Source organism: Lepidochelys kempii, chromosome 2 (genome assembly GCF_965140285.1).
Source record: "Lepidochelys kempii isolate rLepKem1 chromosome 2, rLepKem1.hap1, whole genome shotgun sequence".
NCBI lineage: Eukaryota > Metazoa > Chordata > Testudines > Cheloniidae > Lepidochelys > Lepidochelys kempii.
The window spans coordinates 235,650,338-235,667,300 of NC_136381.1; the positions used below are offsets into that span (position 1 = coordinate 235,650,338).

The following is a 16,963-nucleotide window of genomic DNA, read 5'->3' on the forward strand; positions in this document are numbered from 1 at the left end:
GTCCATGGGGCCGGATGCTCTGCGTCCGAGAGTGCTAAAGGAGTTGGCGGATGTGATCGCAGAGCCATTAGCCATTATCTTTGAAAACTCATGGAGATCGGGGGAGGTCCCGGACGACTAGAAAAAGGCGAATATAGTGTCCATCTTTAAAAAAGAGAAGGAGGAGGATCCTGGGAACTACAGGCCAGTCAGCCTCACCTCAGTCCCTGGAAAAATCATAGAGCAGGTCCTCAAGGAATCAATTCTGAAGCACTTAGAGGAGAGGAAAGTGATCGGGAATAGTCAGCATGGATTCACCAAGGGCAAGTCATGCCTGACTAATCTAATTGCCTTCTATGAAGAGATAACTGGCTCTGTGGATGAGGGGAAAGCAGTGGACGTGTTGTTCCTTGACTTTAGCAAAGCTTTTGACACCGTCTCCCACAGTATTCTTGCCAGCAAGTTAAAGTAGTATGGGCTGGATGAATGGACTATAGGGTGGATAGAAAGCTGGCTAGATTGTCGGGCTCAACAGGTAGTGATCAATGGCTCTGTGTCTAGTTGGCAGCCGGTATCAAGTGGAGTGCCCCAAGGGTCGGTCCTCGGGCCCGTTTTGTTCAATATCTTCATTAATGATCGGGAGGATGGTGGATTGAACCCTCAGCAAGTTTGCAGATGACACTAAACTGGGAGGAGAGGTAGATACGCTGGAGGGTAGGGATAGGATACAGAGGGACCTAGACAAATTAGAGGATTGGGCCAAAAGAAATCTGATGGAGGTTCAACAAGGACAAGTGCAGAGTTCTGCACTTAGGATGGAAGAATCCCATGCACCACTACAGACTGGAGACCGAATGGCTAGGCAGCAGTTCTGCAGAAAAGGACCGTGAGGTTACAGTGGACGAGAAGCTGGATATGAGTCAACAGTGTGCCCTTGTCGCCAAGAAGGCCAATGGCATTTTGGGATGTATAAGTAGGGGCATTGCCAGCAGATCGAGGGACGTGATCCTTCCCCTCTCTTTGACATTGGTGAGGCCTCTTCTGGAGTACTGTGTCCAGTTTTGGGCCCCACACTACAAGAAGGATGTGGAAAAATTGGAAAACGTCCAGCGGAGGGCAACTAAAATGATTAGGGGACTGGAACATATGTCTTATGAGGAGAGGCTGAGGGAACTGGGATTGTTTAGTCTGCGGAAGAGAAGAATGAGGGGGGATTTGATAGCTGCTTTCAACTACCTGAAAGGGGGTTCCAAAGAGGATGGATCTAGACTGTTCTCAGCGGTAGCAGATGACGGAATGAGGAGTAATGGTCTCAAGTTGTAGTGGGGGAGGTTTAGGTTGGATATTAGGAAAAACTTTTTCACTAGGAGGGTGGTGAAACACTGGAATGCATTACCTAGGGAGGTGGTGCAATCTCCTTCCTCAGAAGTTTTTAAGGTCAGGCTTGACAAAGCCCTGGCTGGGATGATTTAGTTGGGGATTGGTCCTGCTTTGAGGAGGGGGTTGGACTAGATGACCTCCTGAGGTCCCTTCCAACCCTGATATTCTCTGATTCTATGAATATTGCAATCAGTATCTCAATACTACGAAATTCATCCACAAATATTATTAAATAATGCAGCTCCATCTCAATGCATTATAAAGCATGTTATTTTTTTTAACATTTATTAGGGATAATAATTTAATATATGGTCATGAAGCATATTCTAAAAAGTATATAATTTAAACAAGGCCTATTACATGATTTAAAGCTTTAAAATATGCCATATTTTCTTTAATGAGGTATTTGTGTATACATGGACCTTTAAAAGTGTTTTTAATTTGGTTTATAAGCAGAGGACTAAATGAGAGCATAGATAGCACACAGAATAATTATACTCACGTTCAAATCCACAGAACATGAAATTGGAGGTGGGAAAATTGTATTTCTATAACTTTTCAGGGTTTATGAAATCCACACCTGATATTATACATGTATTTGTTTTGTCTGTTGTAAGATACCCCCCACAGTAATTCATGTATAAATCAGCACTGTAATTCTGGTTACTCATCAGTCTTGTGGATTTACAACACTGAACTGCACTTTGTAAAGGGAGTGGTGGCAATTTGTGGAAGGCTGCAAGGTGAGCAATACAAAACTATGCTGGCAAAGCACAAGGAACTCAAACAATTGACAAAAACAAAAATAGATCCTTTTCATTGGTGGGGTAGTAATACAGCCACAGAAGTTTTTCTGGCAGTGGGACGGCACACACTTGTATAATTCAGTCAATCACTGCAAATATGCAAAAGATCAGTTTCATCTACTGCAAATTAAACATTTACATTCAAATGGTTTCTCATTGTTTCCTCATAATTCAGTTCATAAATAATTCCCACAAAAGGAACAATTATCTTACTTTTTACGTGTAATTTAACTGTTAAACTCCTAATAGAGTTTGCTTTATTCTTTATAAAAATGCAGCCCCAAAACTATCAACAGTTCATATAAGGCATGTTTTCTAATTCTTTAATCATTCTTGTGGCTCTTCTCTGAACCCTGTCCAATTTATCAATATCCTTCGTGAATCATGGACCCAAGAATTGGACACTGTATTGCAGCAGCAGTTGCACCAATGCAAAATACAGAGGTAAAATAACCACCTCCTCCTCCTCCCCCCCCCCCCCCCCCCCGTTTATGCATTCCAGGATCACAGTAGCCCTTTTTGCCACAGCCTCACACTGGAAGTTAAATGTTTCAGCTGATTACCCACCATGACCCTCAAATCTTTTTTTTAGAGTCATTACTTTGCAGGATAGAGTCCCCCATCCTGAAAGTATGACCTACATTCTTTATTTTAAGGTATATACATTTAATTTTAGCTGTACTAAAATGCATATTGTTTGCTGGTGTCCAGTTTACTAAGTGATCCAGATCTCTCTGAATCAGTGACTGTCCTCTTCCTTTTTACCACTCCCCCAATTTTTATGCAATCTTCAAACTTATCAGTGATTATTTTGTTTTCTTCCTGGTCATTAATAAAAATGTTAATTCGCATAGGACCAAGAACTGATCCTGGCAGGACCTCACTGGGAACACTCCCGCACAATGAACCCATTTATGATTATATTTTTGAGACTTACCATCTAGCCACCTTTTAATCCATTTAATGCATGCTATGTTAGTTTTATTTCATTTTTTTTAATCAAAATGTTCAGTAACAAGTCCAATGCCCTAAAGAAGTCTATTACATGAATACTATGACCTTTATCAATCAAAACTTGTAATCTCATTTTAAAAAAATCAAGTTATTTTGACATGATCTATTTTCTATAAACCCCAGGTTGACTTGCATTAATTATATTACCCTTGTTTCATTCTTAATCAATCAAGTCCAGTATCAGATGCTCCAGTATCTTGCTCAGGGTCCATGTCGGACAACAGGCCTACAACCACACAGGTCATTCCATTTACCTTTTTAAAATATTGGCACAAAAACATTAGCTGTCTTTCAGAACTTCCACAGTTTTCCAAGAGTTATTGAAAATCAACATTAATGGTCCAGTGAGCTCCCCAGCCAGCTCTTTTAAAACTCTTGGATGACAGTTATCTGGACCTGCTGATTTAAATGCAATTCCTAACATTAGTAGTCTCTGTTCAACATCCTCCAGAGATACTAGTGGAATGGAAAGAGTCCACTTCAAAAGTTATTTCTCCTCCCTTGGTATCCTGCTGTTAATTGATTTATCTCATTAGACTGACTTAACACTTGGTAAAGCAACCCACATCCTTTCATGTATTTATACCCGCTCCTGTACCTTTTACTTCATACATCTGATGAAGTGGGTTCTAGCCCACGAAAGCTTATGCCCAAATAAATTTGTTAGTCTCTCAGGTGCCACAAGGACTCCTCGTTTTTTTTTTCTGATACAGACTAACACGGCTACCACTGAAACCTATCATATGATATGACTACATCAGCTATTTGCCCCCAAATTTCCTAACATTGTATAGATTTACCTATTCCAGTGCATTTTATTTTCTTTATAAAAACTATCAAAGAATGGACAACTGCAGCCCAACTCACACTTAATAATAAAACATATCTAGGCAAAAGTAGTGTACTGATGGAGCAATACCTCAAATAAATTGTCCAAACTTACAATATATGGGACTTGCACAACAAAAGCGTACGCTCATTATAGGGCATCAAGTACTGGCTGGGACAAGTTATCCATCTACAAAACATGATGGTGAAAACAGATATACTGGTGCCCGAGTTCATTAAGACACTACCACCATCTTTTCTGTATTGCATTTCTTAAATATGCTTTAGTTCTTTTAAAATTGAAAAGAATAGTTATTATAGGTGTTTTCAGTGTATTTGAAACCACTCTATTCTATACATGGGCCCAAACACCTTGGGAAGGGAGGTTGGGGAGAGCGGTGTTAAAACTATTATTTTTATTCAAGGGGTAAATGGGGAAGACTTTTTTAAGTTAAAAGTACCTGGTCATAAGAAACTGTCAAATATGTCAGATCATACGTGCAGGCCAGCATTTAAATCAGCAGTTGGGATTGCTGGGTTCTACGAATGGCTCTGTTGCTGACTCCTCCACTGCAGGAGAACATACCACCACACAAGCACAATATAGATGGGTTTTGGGAGATTAAATCGATCATTGAAAAGCATTTTGAGATCCCCAGATGAAAGGTGTTTTAGAAATTCAGCAAAAGAAGTATTACTGCAATTACTTTACTTTATAAAGAAATCAGGGGCAGGAAACTAGGAAAGGAATCAAAATGGGTGCAAGGGGGAAAATGAGCCAGAATTAATTAGCCACCACAACAGAAACAAGTCAACCATAGCTGTGATGTAACAAAAGATCAAAAATATTTTTGTTTAACATCATAAAGTAAAAAGTGTACAGACAAATAGGTCATAAAGGGATCATGCAAAAACTCAGAGATAAATATTTGATAAAACGCTCCTAAAATCAGGCAAACTGACTTACAATCCCGCTTTGGAACTTGTGTAACAGTGGCTGGCATCAATGAACAGCAGAATACATTTTAAGGGAAAGAATAATGAGTAACAGCTAGACAGAGTAAATACTGAAAAAATACAAATAAAATAAGGATGATGATTCAGATGCCAAAAACTTGGAATCCTACTGAAGCATGTTTTATTAACCACTTACGTACACACTTAACAGCATTCTGGTTTGGAGTCACTTGGGCAGACGTGCATTTAATTACAGTTTGCTATGGCCAAGGGTTTTTTTTTAGTGAAAAGAATTTAGCTGAACAGACAGGAGAGACCTGAACTAGAGACCAAAAACATTGAACATATTTTTGACTCCTATTAACCTTCTGGACTACCAATGTTCTGTATCTGTAAACAAAGAAAATAAAGGAAGCTATTGTACATTTGGCCAAGTTTCTCTAAATTATACACAACTACAGTACCACATATATTGGTAATGGACTTAAATGATGCCACTTCCTGGGAGACTGACACATTATCAGTCTTAATATATTAAAAATACTGGCATGCCTTTGACAGAAAGATTGAAATTTTACAAGTAATTTGCTGCTTATTGTATACATGAAAGAAATGCACTCAAGAGCAGGGCAGGTAAAAATTTATCTTCTTATAAGAATTGGGCTTTATATACACCCGATTTTTAAATTTAAATTAAATACCTTTTTCTTTTTGAAAATCTAATTAAAATTAAATTTGAAATTATGAAATTAAATTTGAAATTAAATCCTAACATTACTATCATCTACTCAAATAATTTACATTAAATAAAAATAATATTCATGTAGTACAGGGTTGCTGCTGAAGTTTTAAAGAAAGTCAAACCGCTAAACTGGTGGAAATCGCTCCCTGTCTAACCATCTGATGCCAGAATTTGTTGAAGTGCTCATCAGGCTTTTGACCGTAGTAGCCTCTTTTGCAGGTGTTGAAAATATTTTCTTAATATCAGTTTATTTAACTAGTTCAGTTCCTCATTCATTCAGCGCTTGAGAAACCATCTGGGATTGCAAAAGCAGGAAATGCTCGAGATAAAGCTTGAGAAACTGATTAGAGGTGGGAGGATGAGATCTACTGGTTTTAAAATCTTGAAGGACATGGTGACCAGGAACAATTAGTTCAATTGACTAACTACTGATAGCACTTCTTTGTTTTATAAATCAGTTTTAAATGCAGATCATATTTTGATAAGCTTATTTTTTCCTCTTATGTATTCTGAACATATAAGGTAGCTTTTATTTAACCAATAAAAATGTAAAAGGCCGTTTCTGTGCATTTTCAATTAAATTCCAATTTCCATCCAAATGCAGCTGGATACAAATCACAAGTAAAAAAAATCAATTATCTAGTATATAAAAAAAATCATTCACCATTTAACACAATACACACTATACAAATTAAGAATCTGAATAAAATTATGTTAAGCTATATACTTGTTTAAATAAACATGTGCAGATATAGTGCATATATGCCAAATTATACCAACCAATAAGAATCAACTTATTGGTTGGTATAATTCTTAGGAAAATTACTAAAGAGGACAAATGGAAAGCAAGATTAAAATAGGTTATTTAAAGCAATGTATCTTTCTTACTGATTCAAATCAGTTATTAAACCACCTTCCTCAAGAGGCCAATTTTATGAAAGGAATACTTTTAAGAGGCATGCTATAGCTGAACATCCCTAGGTGTAGCAAGAAACTGGAAGGCATTAGTCTGAAGGAAAGTTTGGTTGGATTTCTGTGAAGGATGCAAAACAGTAAGATGCGATCCCACAGAGTACCCTGAAAACAACCCATTCTCCCTGCCTGCTGGCTAATAGTACTTTGCTCCTGGTCAAATCCTCCCCCATCTTCACCAAAATCTAAACAAGTCATCTAGAACAACTGGATCATGTTTATTTTGTTTTAGGAACAGAAAAGTAATAATAATAAAAGGAGCAAAATCTGTCTATTTAAAACGTCAACTCTACATAACATCAGCAAGTTTTTATTCCCTAGGCATTTAAGTCTGGATAATACACCTAGATAGTCTGGAACCCAGTTCCACTGTACTAACAAGATCAGTATTTTATACCAAGTGGATACTAGTGTACATACTTCTGCAGATAAAGCCCTGAGGAAGCAGTTTGCCAATACCACGATAAAATTTTACACAAAATCAATATTCTTCTCTCTTCCACCGTATAGTAAATAGAAAATCCCTTAGATTTTCCAAGTAACTTTTACTCAAAAGACTTAAAAAATGCTTAACCAATTATATTCAGAATATAACAAGGGAACTCTTCATCCATTGAAATATAGTCACCATTGGGGCCAAATGTAGCAACACCACACAATGGTTTAAAACAGAAGTGAAGAATACTGTACCCACCTACAACTTCAAGGGTTGACAGAATGTTAATTATTCAAGGCACATTATTAGTAACTAATACCGCTCTACTCTTTTAAAAAGTGCCATTTGATCTTTAACGAACACAAGTAGCTGGAGCCTCAGTAAAAAATCATCTCCAAAAGACTGCATTTAAAGCAGCATATGGATTCCTAGTATCATGCGTAATAATTAGGTGACTCAAGGGTGTACCCCTACTGAATCAATAGCATCACTTCCTTATGTTCTTTGGAGGTCTCACATCCAAGAGACAGCTGCATAGCTTATGAAAACCTCACAGGATCACACGGTGTTGAGACAGCAGACAAAAAAAAAACCTATCAACTCTTTCTTGTATCTTGCAGAGAGCCATTACCAAAATTAAATACCTCTGTCATAACTGAAAGCTCCTTTGGATTTTAATCTTCATACCTGTTTAAAATCTGGAAGTAAGCCACATTTGTCACAAGTTCTTGGGAAATCTTTTTTGTTTAAATTAAACCCAACCCTTTTTACACAATCTTTTATTGTAATGTGGCATTATTTGCCTGTTACAGTATGACATTTAAATAGTATGTGGTTAGAGAGTTCTTAACCACTCAAACAAGATATATATAATCTATGCATGAAACCATACAGAACCTCTTAATATACCTAAGTCAGACTTCATGTAAAACTTGCATATGTGACAAACTAAGACCTTTAACAGTGAAAGAGCACTAAGCTTTTGAGATACAAAATATACTCCCCCCGCACACAATAAATGTTTATTGGTTACATGCCTTGCTGTCTTATGCTAATGCACTAAGAAGAAACGTGGGCTTGTGTAATAATTAATGGTGAGGATGTACCAATCAATCAAAACAAACAAACTTATATGCTTTCTATACCAACTTGACAGTATGAAAAACCACCTGTCCATTCACAGAGAAAGTTCCTCTGTTAAAGCTAAAGAAGAAAATAATATGCATTCTCTGAGAGACCTTTGCCCTCCAATACACAAAAATTCTCTTCACTATTTCATGTTGGATATCATGAAGTGACTCCCAGCTTGGTTGGGAAGTTTACCTATTAGTTCTAGACAAAAACGGTTGCCATGGACCCATGACCCAAGAGGGCTGCATGACAATACATCTGATACTCCCTTGCATCACTCAACCTTTCAAGCAATGTCAATTAATTAATCTTCACCTAAATTAACCTGGGAAGCGAAGCTTGATATTTACTACATGGAAAATACTGTGCATGTTTACATTCAAGATGATGCAGCCAGATGCAAATCAGCATGTGTGGGAAAAGGTCTGCAGAGCCTAGGTTTCCAATGGATTAAAGAATAAGCATAACTACCACAACTCAGATGATATGGTGATGAGTGCAACTTAACCTGAATACAACAGAAACACATCTCACCCTTGATACTGAAATGTCCTCTTCTCTGTAACTCGCTCTGTGCCTTCTCATCTACCCAGAACACTGCAAAGCTCTTTACTTGCTGCTTCTTAAGTCCCTTGTGGGCGTCCTTTTCCCTTCCACACCAATGTCATGCTTCTTATTCTCACCTTCTTGGCTCTGTACAACTCTGTCCCCATTTATGTCTCTGCCCATGACAACCTTCATGACCTTCCATTCATCCTGCTCTTACTCAATCCTATTAATTGTTCCCTGCTTGCAGATTTGCACCATCTTTTGTTCCACCGCTTACACCTGGAACAGCTCCTCCCTCCCCAAGTCCTGGCAATGAACAGCTTCCCCCTACTTATAAATCAAATCCCTTAAGACCAGGTTTTTTTCACAAATCGTTATTACAATTATCCTCACCCATATCACCACACCACCAATCATTTTCTAAGAAAGACTAACGGTCCTTGGGGCAGCAACCTTATATTTTACAGTGTTTTGAAAAGCATTATAAGCACTGATTCTGCTGAATTATTTCTAATGAATAAAAAATGATCACATGCACAATGCTCCACTGCAAATAAGATCAGATCAGATCGTGGAGTAAAAACCAGAAAAAGGTATATAATTTTGGGAGTTGTGGAAGAAATTGAAGAAAATTCTAGAGAAACATTTTGAATCACAATGGGTTTTCCTAGACATACTATACAGCACACAACGAATGAAATATTTTTCCTCTTCTGAAAAATACTCCAGTGTTTACCATCCTAAATGTCTATTTGGTTAAGTAGTGTTGGAAAAGATCCACACAGAGGGAAGGTTTAAATGACTTCTAATTAGCCACCTGAATGTTGTTCTCTTGATTTAAACCCTATAAATTAGAGACAAAGTAGTAAAACAATATACTTTATACATATTACACTGATACAATGAATCTGTTTAGCTCACCTATAAATGGAATGGATGCCAAGGAATCACCAGGTGGGCTGGAACCTGATGCTTTCCTTTCTTCAATTCTTTTTATATGCACCTCTCTACGTGCATCATTAGGTAACCAACAGGTAGTGTCTGAGACAGCCTCCTGGTCATTTACTGCTAGGATGTAGGATTGTTGTCTCAAAGGCTGTGGAGTCTGGTGACCAGAAGGAGATTTTTCCCGGAAGACAACTGTTTCTGTGTCATTTTCCGGAACATCTGGTTGCTGAATTTCAGGCTCTTGTGCATTTTCCCTTTCAAAATGTTGAATTTTTTGTCTAAAGGAAACATCTAAGTTATCAGAGGTAGCTGAGCTCTCGCTCATCTGTTGGACAAGTCTGGCAGAAGCTGCAGTTGAAGTGAGGGGTTGGATGCTCTTGCCAATTTCTGTTTTGTGGTCTGGGGCATCTTCTCCTCGGATCCTTGATTGCTGATTTAACAGATCACTCTGATGCAAGTGATTTACTGCTCTTTGGTCTTTGGCCACAATATCCAGGCTCTGATTAATGGGAAGTGAAGATTTTTCTGCATAGGGAACAGAGGTCTTCAAAGAGTTACTTTTAGAACTTTTGTCTGTCACAAGAGACAGTCTCTCTTGTGAGGTGGTTGTAGGCTTTGAAATGCCACCAGCTATTTGAAAATCCCTAGTCGGCTGCAGTGTTTTTACATCTGATGGAACTTTCTGGAACTGAGAAGCAGACACAGAAGCTCTATTGCTTTTTCGCCTGTCTGAATTATAAGCACCTGGAGCCACAGAAAAATGGGGACCTCGAAGGGACATATGAAATGCGTGCTGTCTAGATCTTTCATAAATACCTCGCCGATCATCTTGCTCAGTAAATCCAGTCCACTTGTAAGTCTTTTTTCTGTCTTCATTTGAATCTGCAACAAGATTCTCAGCACAAAAATTTTCTGTTTCACCCTGCTTGCCAAGGTAATCCCACGACTGAGTTCTGTGGCTCCTAGAACTAATAGATGGCGAAGTTAATGCATCTTGTGAAGCACTTCTTGGCCACTCTTTCATCAACACAGGATCTTCAAGTCTTTCCTGGGACACGCTCCGTTGTCGGATCTGAACAGACTGTGGAACCCTATCATGAGAGGTGCTTCTGCGTCGTACCTGTGAAATAGTGCGATTTGGCACCACATAATCAGTTGCGTTTTGAGAGGCCGCTCTCAAACTATCCAATCTTTCCTGTATTGTTCGGCAGCCGTACATGTGCAAACGTCTGTTATCAATGTACTCTTTGTAGGTTTTGTAGTTTTTCCAGTCTATGTGCTGGTGGGAGTTTGGAGAAGTATAGTGATTAGTAGAGGTTGGGGGAGAACCTGCAGGTGGTCTAGTGCTTGAGATCCCTTCTGGGTGTCCTCCATAATTTCCAGATTTACTTGTCATTCCAGTGGGATCTACTGGCCTTGTAAGTGGAGTCTGAGGAAGTACAACGGCAGTGGACACTGAAGATGGTGGTGATGTGGTCCATGCTTTTGTTTTTAAAGTGGTTTGATCCTTTAAGCCATACCTCACTTCCTCCGTCCTGTGTGATGGACCAGCATGATTGGTTCTACACGATGGCAAATCTACAGCCTTCTCAGAAGGCACAACCACAGTCCTTATGGTTTCATTGCAAACACACACAGCTGTATTTGATTTTGCAATGTCTGTTGGTGATGGAGGCACTTGTATTTCCATTCTATAGGCCCTGTCTGGTTGCATCAATGTTCGTACTGGTCTAGTGGCTTGCTGCTTGCCCAATGAAGAGTCAGAAGGCGGTATGTCTACAGACTGTGCCATGACAGAAGCTGTGGATGTTAGTCGAGGATAACATATTGGTGGTGGTTCAGGAATGTTGTGAGCATTGCCACTATAGGCTTCATTGCCTTTCAGGTAGGCATCTTGGGAATATGCCTGTGGATGGACGATTTAAAAAAGTGTTAATTCACAGAAAACAGAGATGGAAAGATCACCACACTGAGTCCATTCTCCTGCAATGGCAGGATAAAGTCCCTAGAGAGAAGACAGCTTGGATATTAAATTCATACTACACTTGATCTTAAATAACAGCACAGTTTAAAAATGTATAAAAATAGTACATTTCTTCCCTTAATGCTTCCTTGCTGTTTGGAAATGTAACATGTGAAGTCACTACAGCAAAGAAAAAAACAAAAAACTCACTTTAGAAACCAAATGAATTACAAATTTCTAAAAATCAATGCAGGTAGATGAGACATTTCCCAAGATTTGTGAGCACAAACTAAAGGATTAATCCCCACCACCACCCAATTTCCTCCAACCATACTACTTCAAATATTCCTCCCTTTTAAGCCTCTTGATGCTGAGAGCCAGGATTTCACAGCAATCGACAGGTTAAATGACTGCATAATACATTTAACCAGCACTAGAATATTCTCTGTTGTCTTGCCATTTAAAAGATTGTATACAAATGCTATCTACTTCTTCCTGTAATATAGATTCTCATATGTAAAAGGCACTGTTGCTAAATGTAAAATGAATAAATTAGAGTGACTGATAACATCTTTGTTGCCAGCCAACACCCACCACCCTTTAAACAATCTTACATGTTATAGAAGACATTCAATAAATGACACTATTATAAAATTAGTTGCTTAAATTGACAGATATAAATTTGAAAATACATGCGTACCTACTATTGTCTATACACCATTACTGTAAAATGCAAACTAAAATTTCGAATTAATTTGCTGTGTATGTTTAATAATTCACATCTTACCTTGTGTTTAAGAGCCTGACTCCTAAGAAAAATGGTTAGATTACATTTTGCACGTTTCATCAGTCTCCCTTTTGCATCAAGAGACATTTCTGTAATCATTGCAAAACCAACAGCATATACACAAAATCAAAGTCAAACAACATTTAAAAATCCATAAAAACTACTACGTTATTTTAAAACTTTAGCATTACTTGGTTTAATTAAAATGTGATGAAATAGAGAGCTGACAATTCCAATCTTGCCAATACAGCAAATGACTAAAATGATTTCCCAGATCTTTTATACAGTTTAGGTGTGGTATCATATTACAGCATTTCCTGCTCAAATCATAACATGCTCAATTCAGACAATCAACATGACTTGTCTTAGCATTAGACAGGTTGTAAAAGCCATAGTGCAGCCATAAACATAAGACTGAGAGCAAAGTACTGAGGGGGAGGGCGAGGCACTTAAAACACTGCTGCAAAAAACATTATGTTGAGCATTAGTTAAGTGCAGAATATTAAAGCAAACTGAAAAGAAATCAACCAAGTAACACAGGCATACTCTACAAATTAACAGGGTTATACGCTATGAAGGGAATTTAGCTGATCAGCATATCGAGCTCATTTCCAGCATCTCGCAGGTTTTAATATTCTGGCTTCTTATAAATCTTAAGAAAAACATGCCTTACAAAAATCTGAGAAATTGCTACTGTGTACATTTCTTACCAGTGCTGTGACATCCTTTGTAAACTGCAGCTGGCAGAAAATAGGAAAATATAGTAAAAGCTGCTTACAGATGTAAAGACAGAATTATGTTGTCATACTGATTCTGGATACAGCAAGCTAAAAATACATCTAATACCAATTTCTCTGGAAGGTACCAACAGAGGTAAAGGGCAGTGGAGTATAAAAAAATAACTTCAGGTTCTTTGTGGACATGTCCATCTCCTGCTTCTTGCGTTTATTCTCTACCCGCTCCGGAAAGCAAAATACATTTGTGCCATGTTGTCTTGGTGCATCTTTACTGTTGCATGCAGAGTGCTCTGGTTATGTGTAACAAGGCTTCCCTTCCACTAGAGCAACATTACTGTCTCATCTCCCCTGAGCTGCTACCATCCCTGCTTCCAGATGACGAAATGAGGTCTTCATTATGCATTTGAAACAGTGCACCCCTTCCCCACATGTATCTGAACATAACCACAAGCTGTCAGCTGACTGCAGCTGCTTTCACACTATATATCTGAAATTAGAGGGATGATTCTGCAGAAACATCCTCCCCATGTGATTGGTTTCATTTTTTTCCACCCCTCACAAAACAGGAACAAGCTGTGTTTCCATTACATGTTGCACCCTAATAGTTTTTTTATCTATATGTTTTTCCCTATAGCAGAATATAAAAACTATTTTTATACTTTTATATAAGTGGATATATGTGATCTTGACAGGCTCCCAATAAAATTTAAAAAGAAATGAGAAGGAAGAAAAGACACCCAGAAACATGCAAATGAAATAACAGACTATTATCATGCAAAATAATTAAGACCAGGCAGAATTTTGCCCGTTTGTAAGGCAAAAAACCAAAATAGTTCTCCTTCCTGGACTAAGCTAATGTTAACGTTCTCCATCAGACTTAAGTTATAAACTGTGTTGGAGTTTGCATCTTTGTAAAATATGTCCACCATCAACAATGCTTCATGAACTTTGAAGAAAAAAAAATGCTAAGATCTAAACTGACAAGATCTGGAGATGCCTCAAACTACAAGAGACTGGAAATGTAATAATTATGTACTGACAGAAACTTGGATGTTGAACTATTAACATGCTTCAGAAGATAACTAACTGTCTGACGATGCTCAAAATAGGGCTGATACTTTTTTTAAACATTATGTACACAAAGGTATATGCATTTATGATCACAGCTGCTTAATATCTGTACAGAGCAGGCTCACTATTGTGAAGAAACGAGAGTTGGTTAAAAAGGGCTCTGAGGGATTGGGAGAATTCCCTAATGAGCTAATTCAGTCCAAGCTTCATTTTCAGTGGAGAAAAAACAGAGTGAGGAGTTTCCACACTTGTATTAATTAAATCCTTCCTTTTATAATCCCAGTTACGGGCCTGCACAGAAATACTGTAACATTTAAGGAAGTGAAAGCACTGAGTTTTATTACTGTCCCAATAATACTATAAGCGGAGGAAATGAATGATGAGATACTGGTAATATTATTATTTAGTCTGAAAAATTTTAACAGCTTTAATCAGCCAGTCAATGATGAATTTTAAAAATAGGTTCAAGAATCTTACGTGCATCAATATACATTTTCTGGCATTCATATCTCTATTTGCGTACAGTTGAAAATATATTGGGGGAAAATTTGCATATTCTTTTCAGTCTTTTAGTTCCTCTTAATAGTTTAATATGTGAAAGACTAATATAGTGTCTCAAACCTGTTGCACTAAAAGATGTGTTTACAAAAATTAGCCACTGTGGTTTGGCTTAAATTACAGTAGTGACCTTTTGACTTTTTAAAAGCGCTACCCCATTTAAGGCCCTGATGACAAGAGTTGCCAAACACATAGGAATGCATTGAGAGTTTTGGAAGCACAGCACTCACAAAATTTCTCTTTTTAATGATCCAAAAGAACTGCATCTTTGTATACATTCCTACTTCCCATAAAAATATGATTCAGTTCTATGAAAGCATGCTGTAGAACTATAATTATACTTCCCCTGTAAATCTGTTGCTCTGCTTCAGCTAGGGTGACCAGATGTCCTGATTTTACAGGGACAGTCCCAACACTTGGGGCTTTGTGTTATATAGACGCCTGACATCCCGCACCCCCATCCCGATTTTTCACACTTGCTGTCTGGTCACCCTAACTTCAGAGGTTCTCAAACTGTGGGTCGGGACTCCAAAGTGGGTCGCAACCCCATTTTAATGAGGTCGCCAGGGCTGGCTTAGACTTGCTGGGGCCCAGGGTCAAAGCCTGAGCCCTACCATGCAGGGCTGAAGCCCAAGTGCTTCAGTCCTGGGCAGTGGGGATCAGGTTACAGGCCCCCTGTGTGGGGCTGAAGCCCTTGGGCTTTGGTCCCCCCACACCCGGGGTAATGGGGCTTGGGCAGTCTCAGGCTTCGGTCCCTCCTCCTGGGATCATGTAATAATTTTTTTTTGGGGGGGGGGGGGTGTCCAAAAGAGGGTTGCGGTGCAATGAACTTTGAGAAACCGTGCTCTACTCATAAGATAAAGGGAAATGCAGCCATTATTTAGAAGAAAACCCTGTTTTTAATCAAGTTGAGTAAGAATAATCTACATCATAAAAAACACTATAATTCTATCCCTCTCCCTCATCCTCTGCCTGTTTTTGTTTGTATATTTGTATGCAAAACTTTTCAGCAAAGAGACTATCTGTACAGCACCTAACACAATGGATCTCTAATAAGAAAATTTCATCCTATTTTAAGTAAATAAATGTTTTATCAACTCATATTACACTAAATAATGAACATAAGATGTTCATTCATTTTTGTAATTTTCACTACTTTTTTATGCCATTTGGCACTAGAACTACTAAAATGCAAAGCCAGTTTGTCTTTTTCTTTCCAGGGTTATTACCTGAAACCACCACACTTGGTCAAATTTTAATTAAAAACACACAGTTCCATTTCAGAAACATCTAAAACAACATGCTGGGATAAGCGATTTCAAAGATCATCATGGTAAACTTTGTAACCTGAGAATTTGCGCCCATTGGCCCCAATCCACAGACACATTTGAGCACATACTTAACTTTAAGCACATAAAAAGTCTGAATTATTTCAATGGGACCACCTGCACACTTTAAGATAAGCACATGTTTAAGTACTTTGCTTGTTCAGGTACCCCCTTGGAGAACTGAGCCATTGGCATGGCTTCTTCCCTCCCCAGCCAGTTGCATTTTCTTAAGATTTCATTTCTTTACTAATCCATTTAATTGTGCTCTTGCCTATTCCTGCCCTTCACTATTATGCATGAACAGGGGAGCACTAGATCAGACAGTTCTCTTTTAAAAGAGGGATGCATCTTGTCACTCATCTTGCAGCATCACTGTTTAGTTTATTTGTGCCAAGATCACATTTGTGCCAAGAATACAACTCAACGGGGTTCATTTAAATGAAAAAGCCCCAACATATTACTGATGTTTTCATAGGATATTAAATGTCTCTTTAAATTGGTCATTTATGTGATGGAAATGATATTTTCTAAATATTATTCCTTAATGCCATAAAACAGGATTTACTGAGCAGGTTAATACTATATATTTCTATCCTCTTCATCTCCCTATTCCTTGGGCATAATACCTGCAACATCTCCCATCCCCAACTGTTTACTGGTAAAGCTTTACATTAACTTCTGTGGGCAATAAATGTTTGCTTTAATTCAAAAGCTAAAAGCCTCAATTAACCAAAGACCCCAAGAGTACAGTCAAAATACAACTTCTGTTGAAATATA

The 16,963-nt window shown here is 38.2% G+C and overlaps 1 protein-coding gene across 5 annotated transcripts in view; it reads right to left on the reverse strand.

Moving 5' to 3' along the window:
- ARHGAP21 (Rho GTPase activating protein 21) overlaps positions 1–16,963 on the reverse strand; it is a 200,374-nt gene that overhangs the window by 42,507 nt on the left and 140,904 nt on the right. For 3 of the 5 annotated variants that reach the window (XM_078851835.1, XM_078851836.1, XM_073334267.2), the window contains 2 exons: positions 13,203–13,232; positions 9,716–11,648 (listed from right to left, as the gene is read on the reverse strand). In XM_078851835.1, coding sequence (XP_078707961.1) covers positions 9,716–11,648; positions 13,203–13,232 — 1,963 coding nt within the window. The remainder of the gene's footprint in view (positions 1–9,715; positions 11,649–13,202; positions 13,233–16,963) is intronic. The other 2 variants (XM_073334271.2, XM_073334272.1) reach the window with 1 other exon arrangement.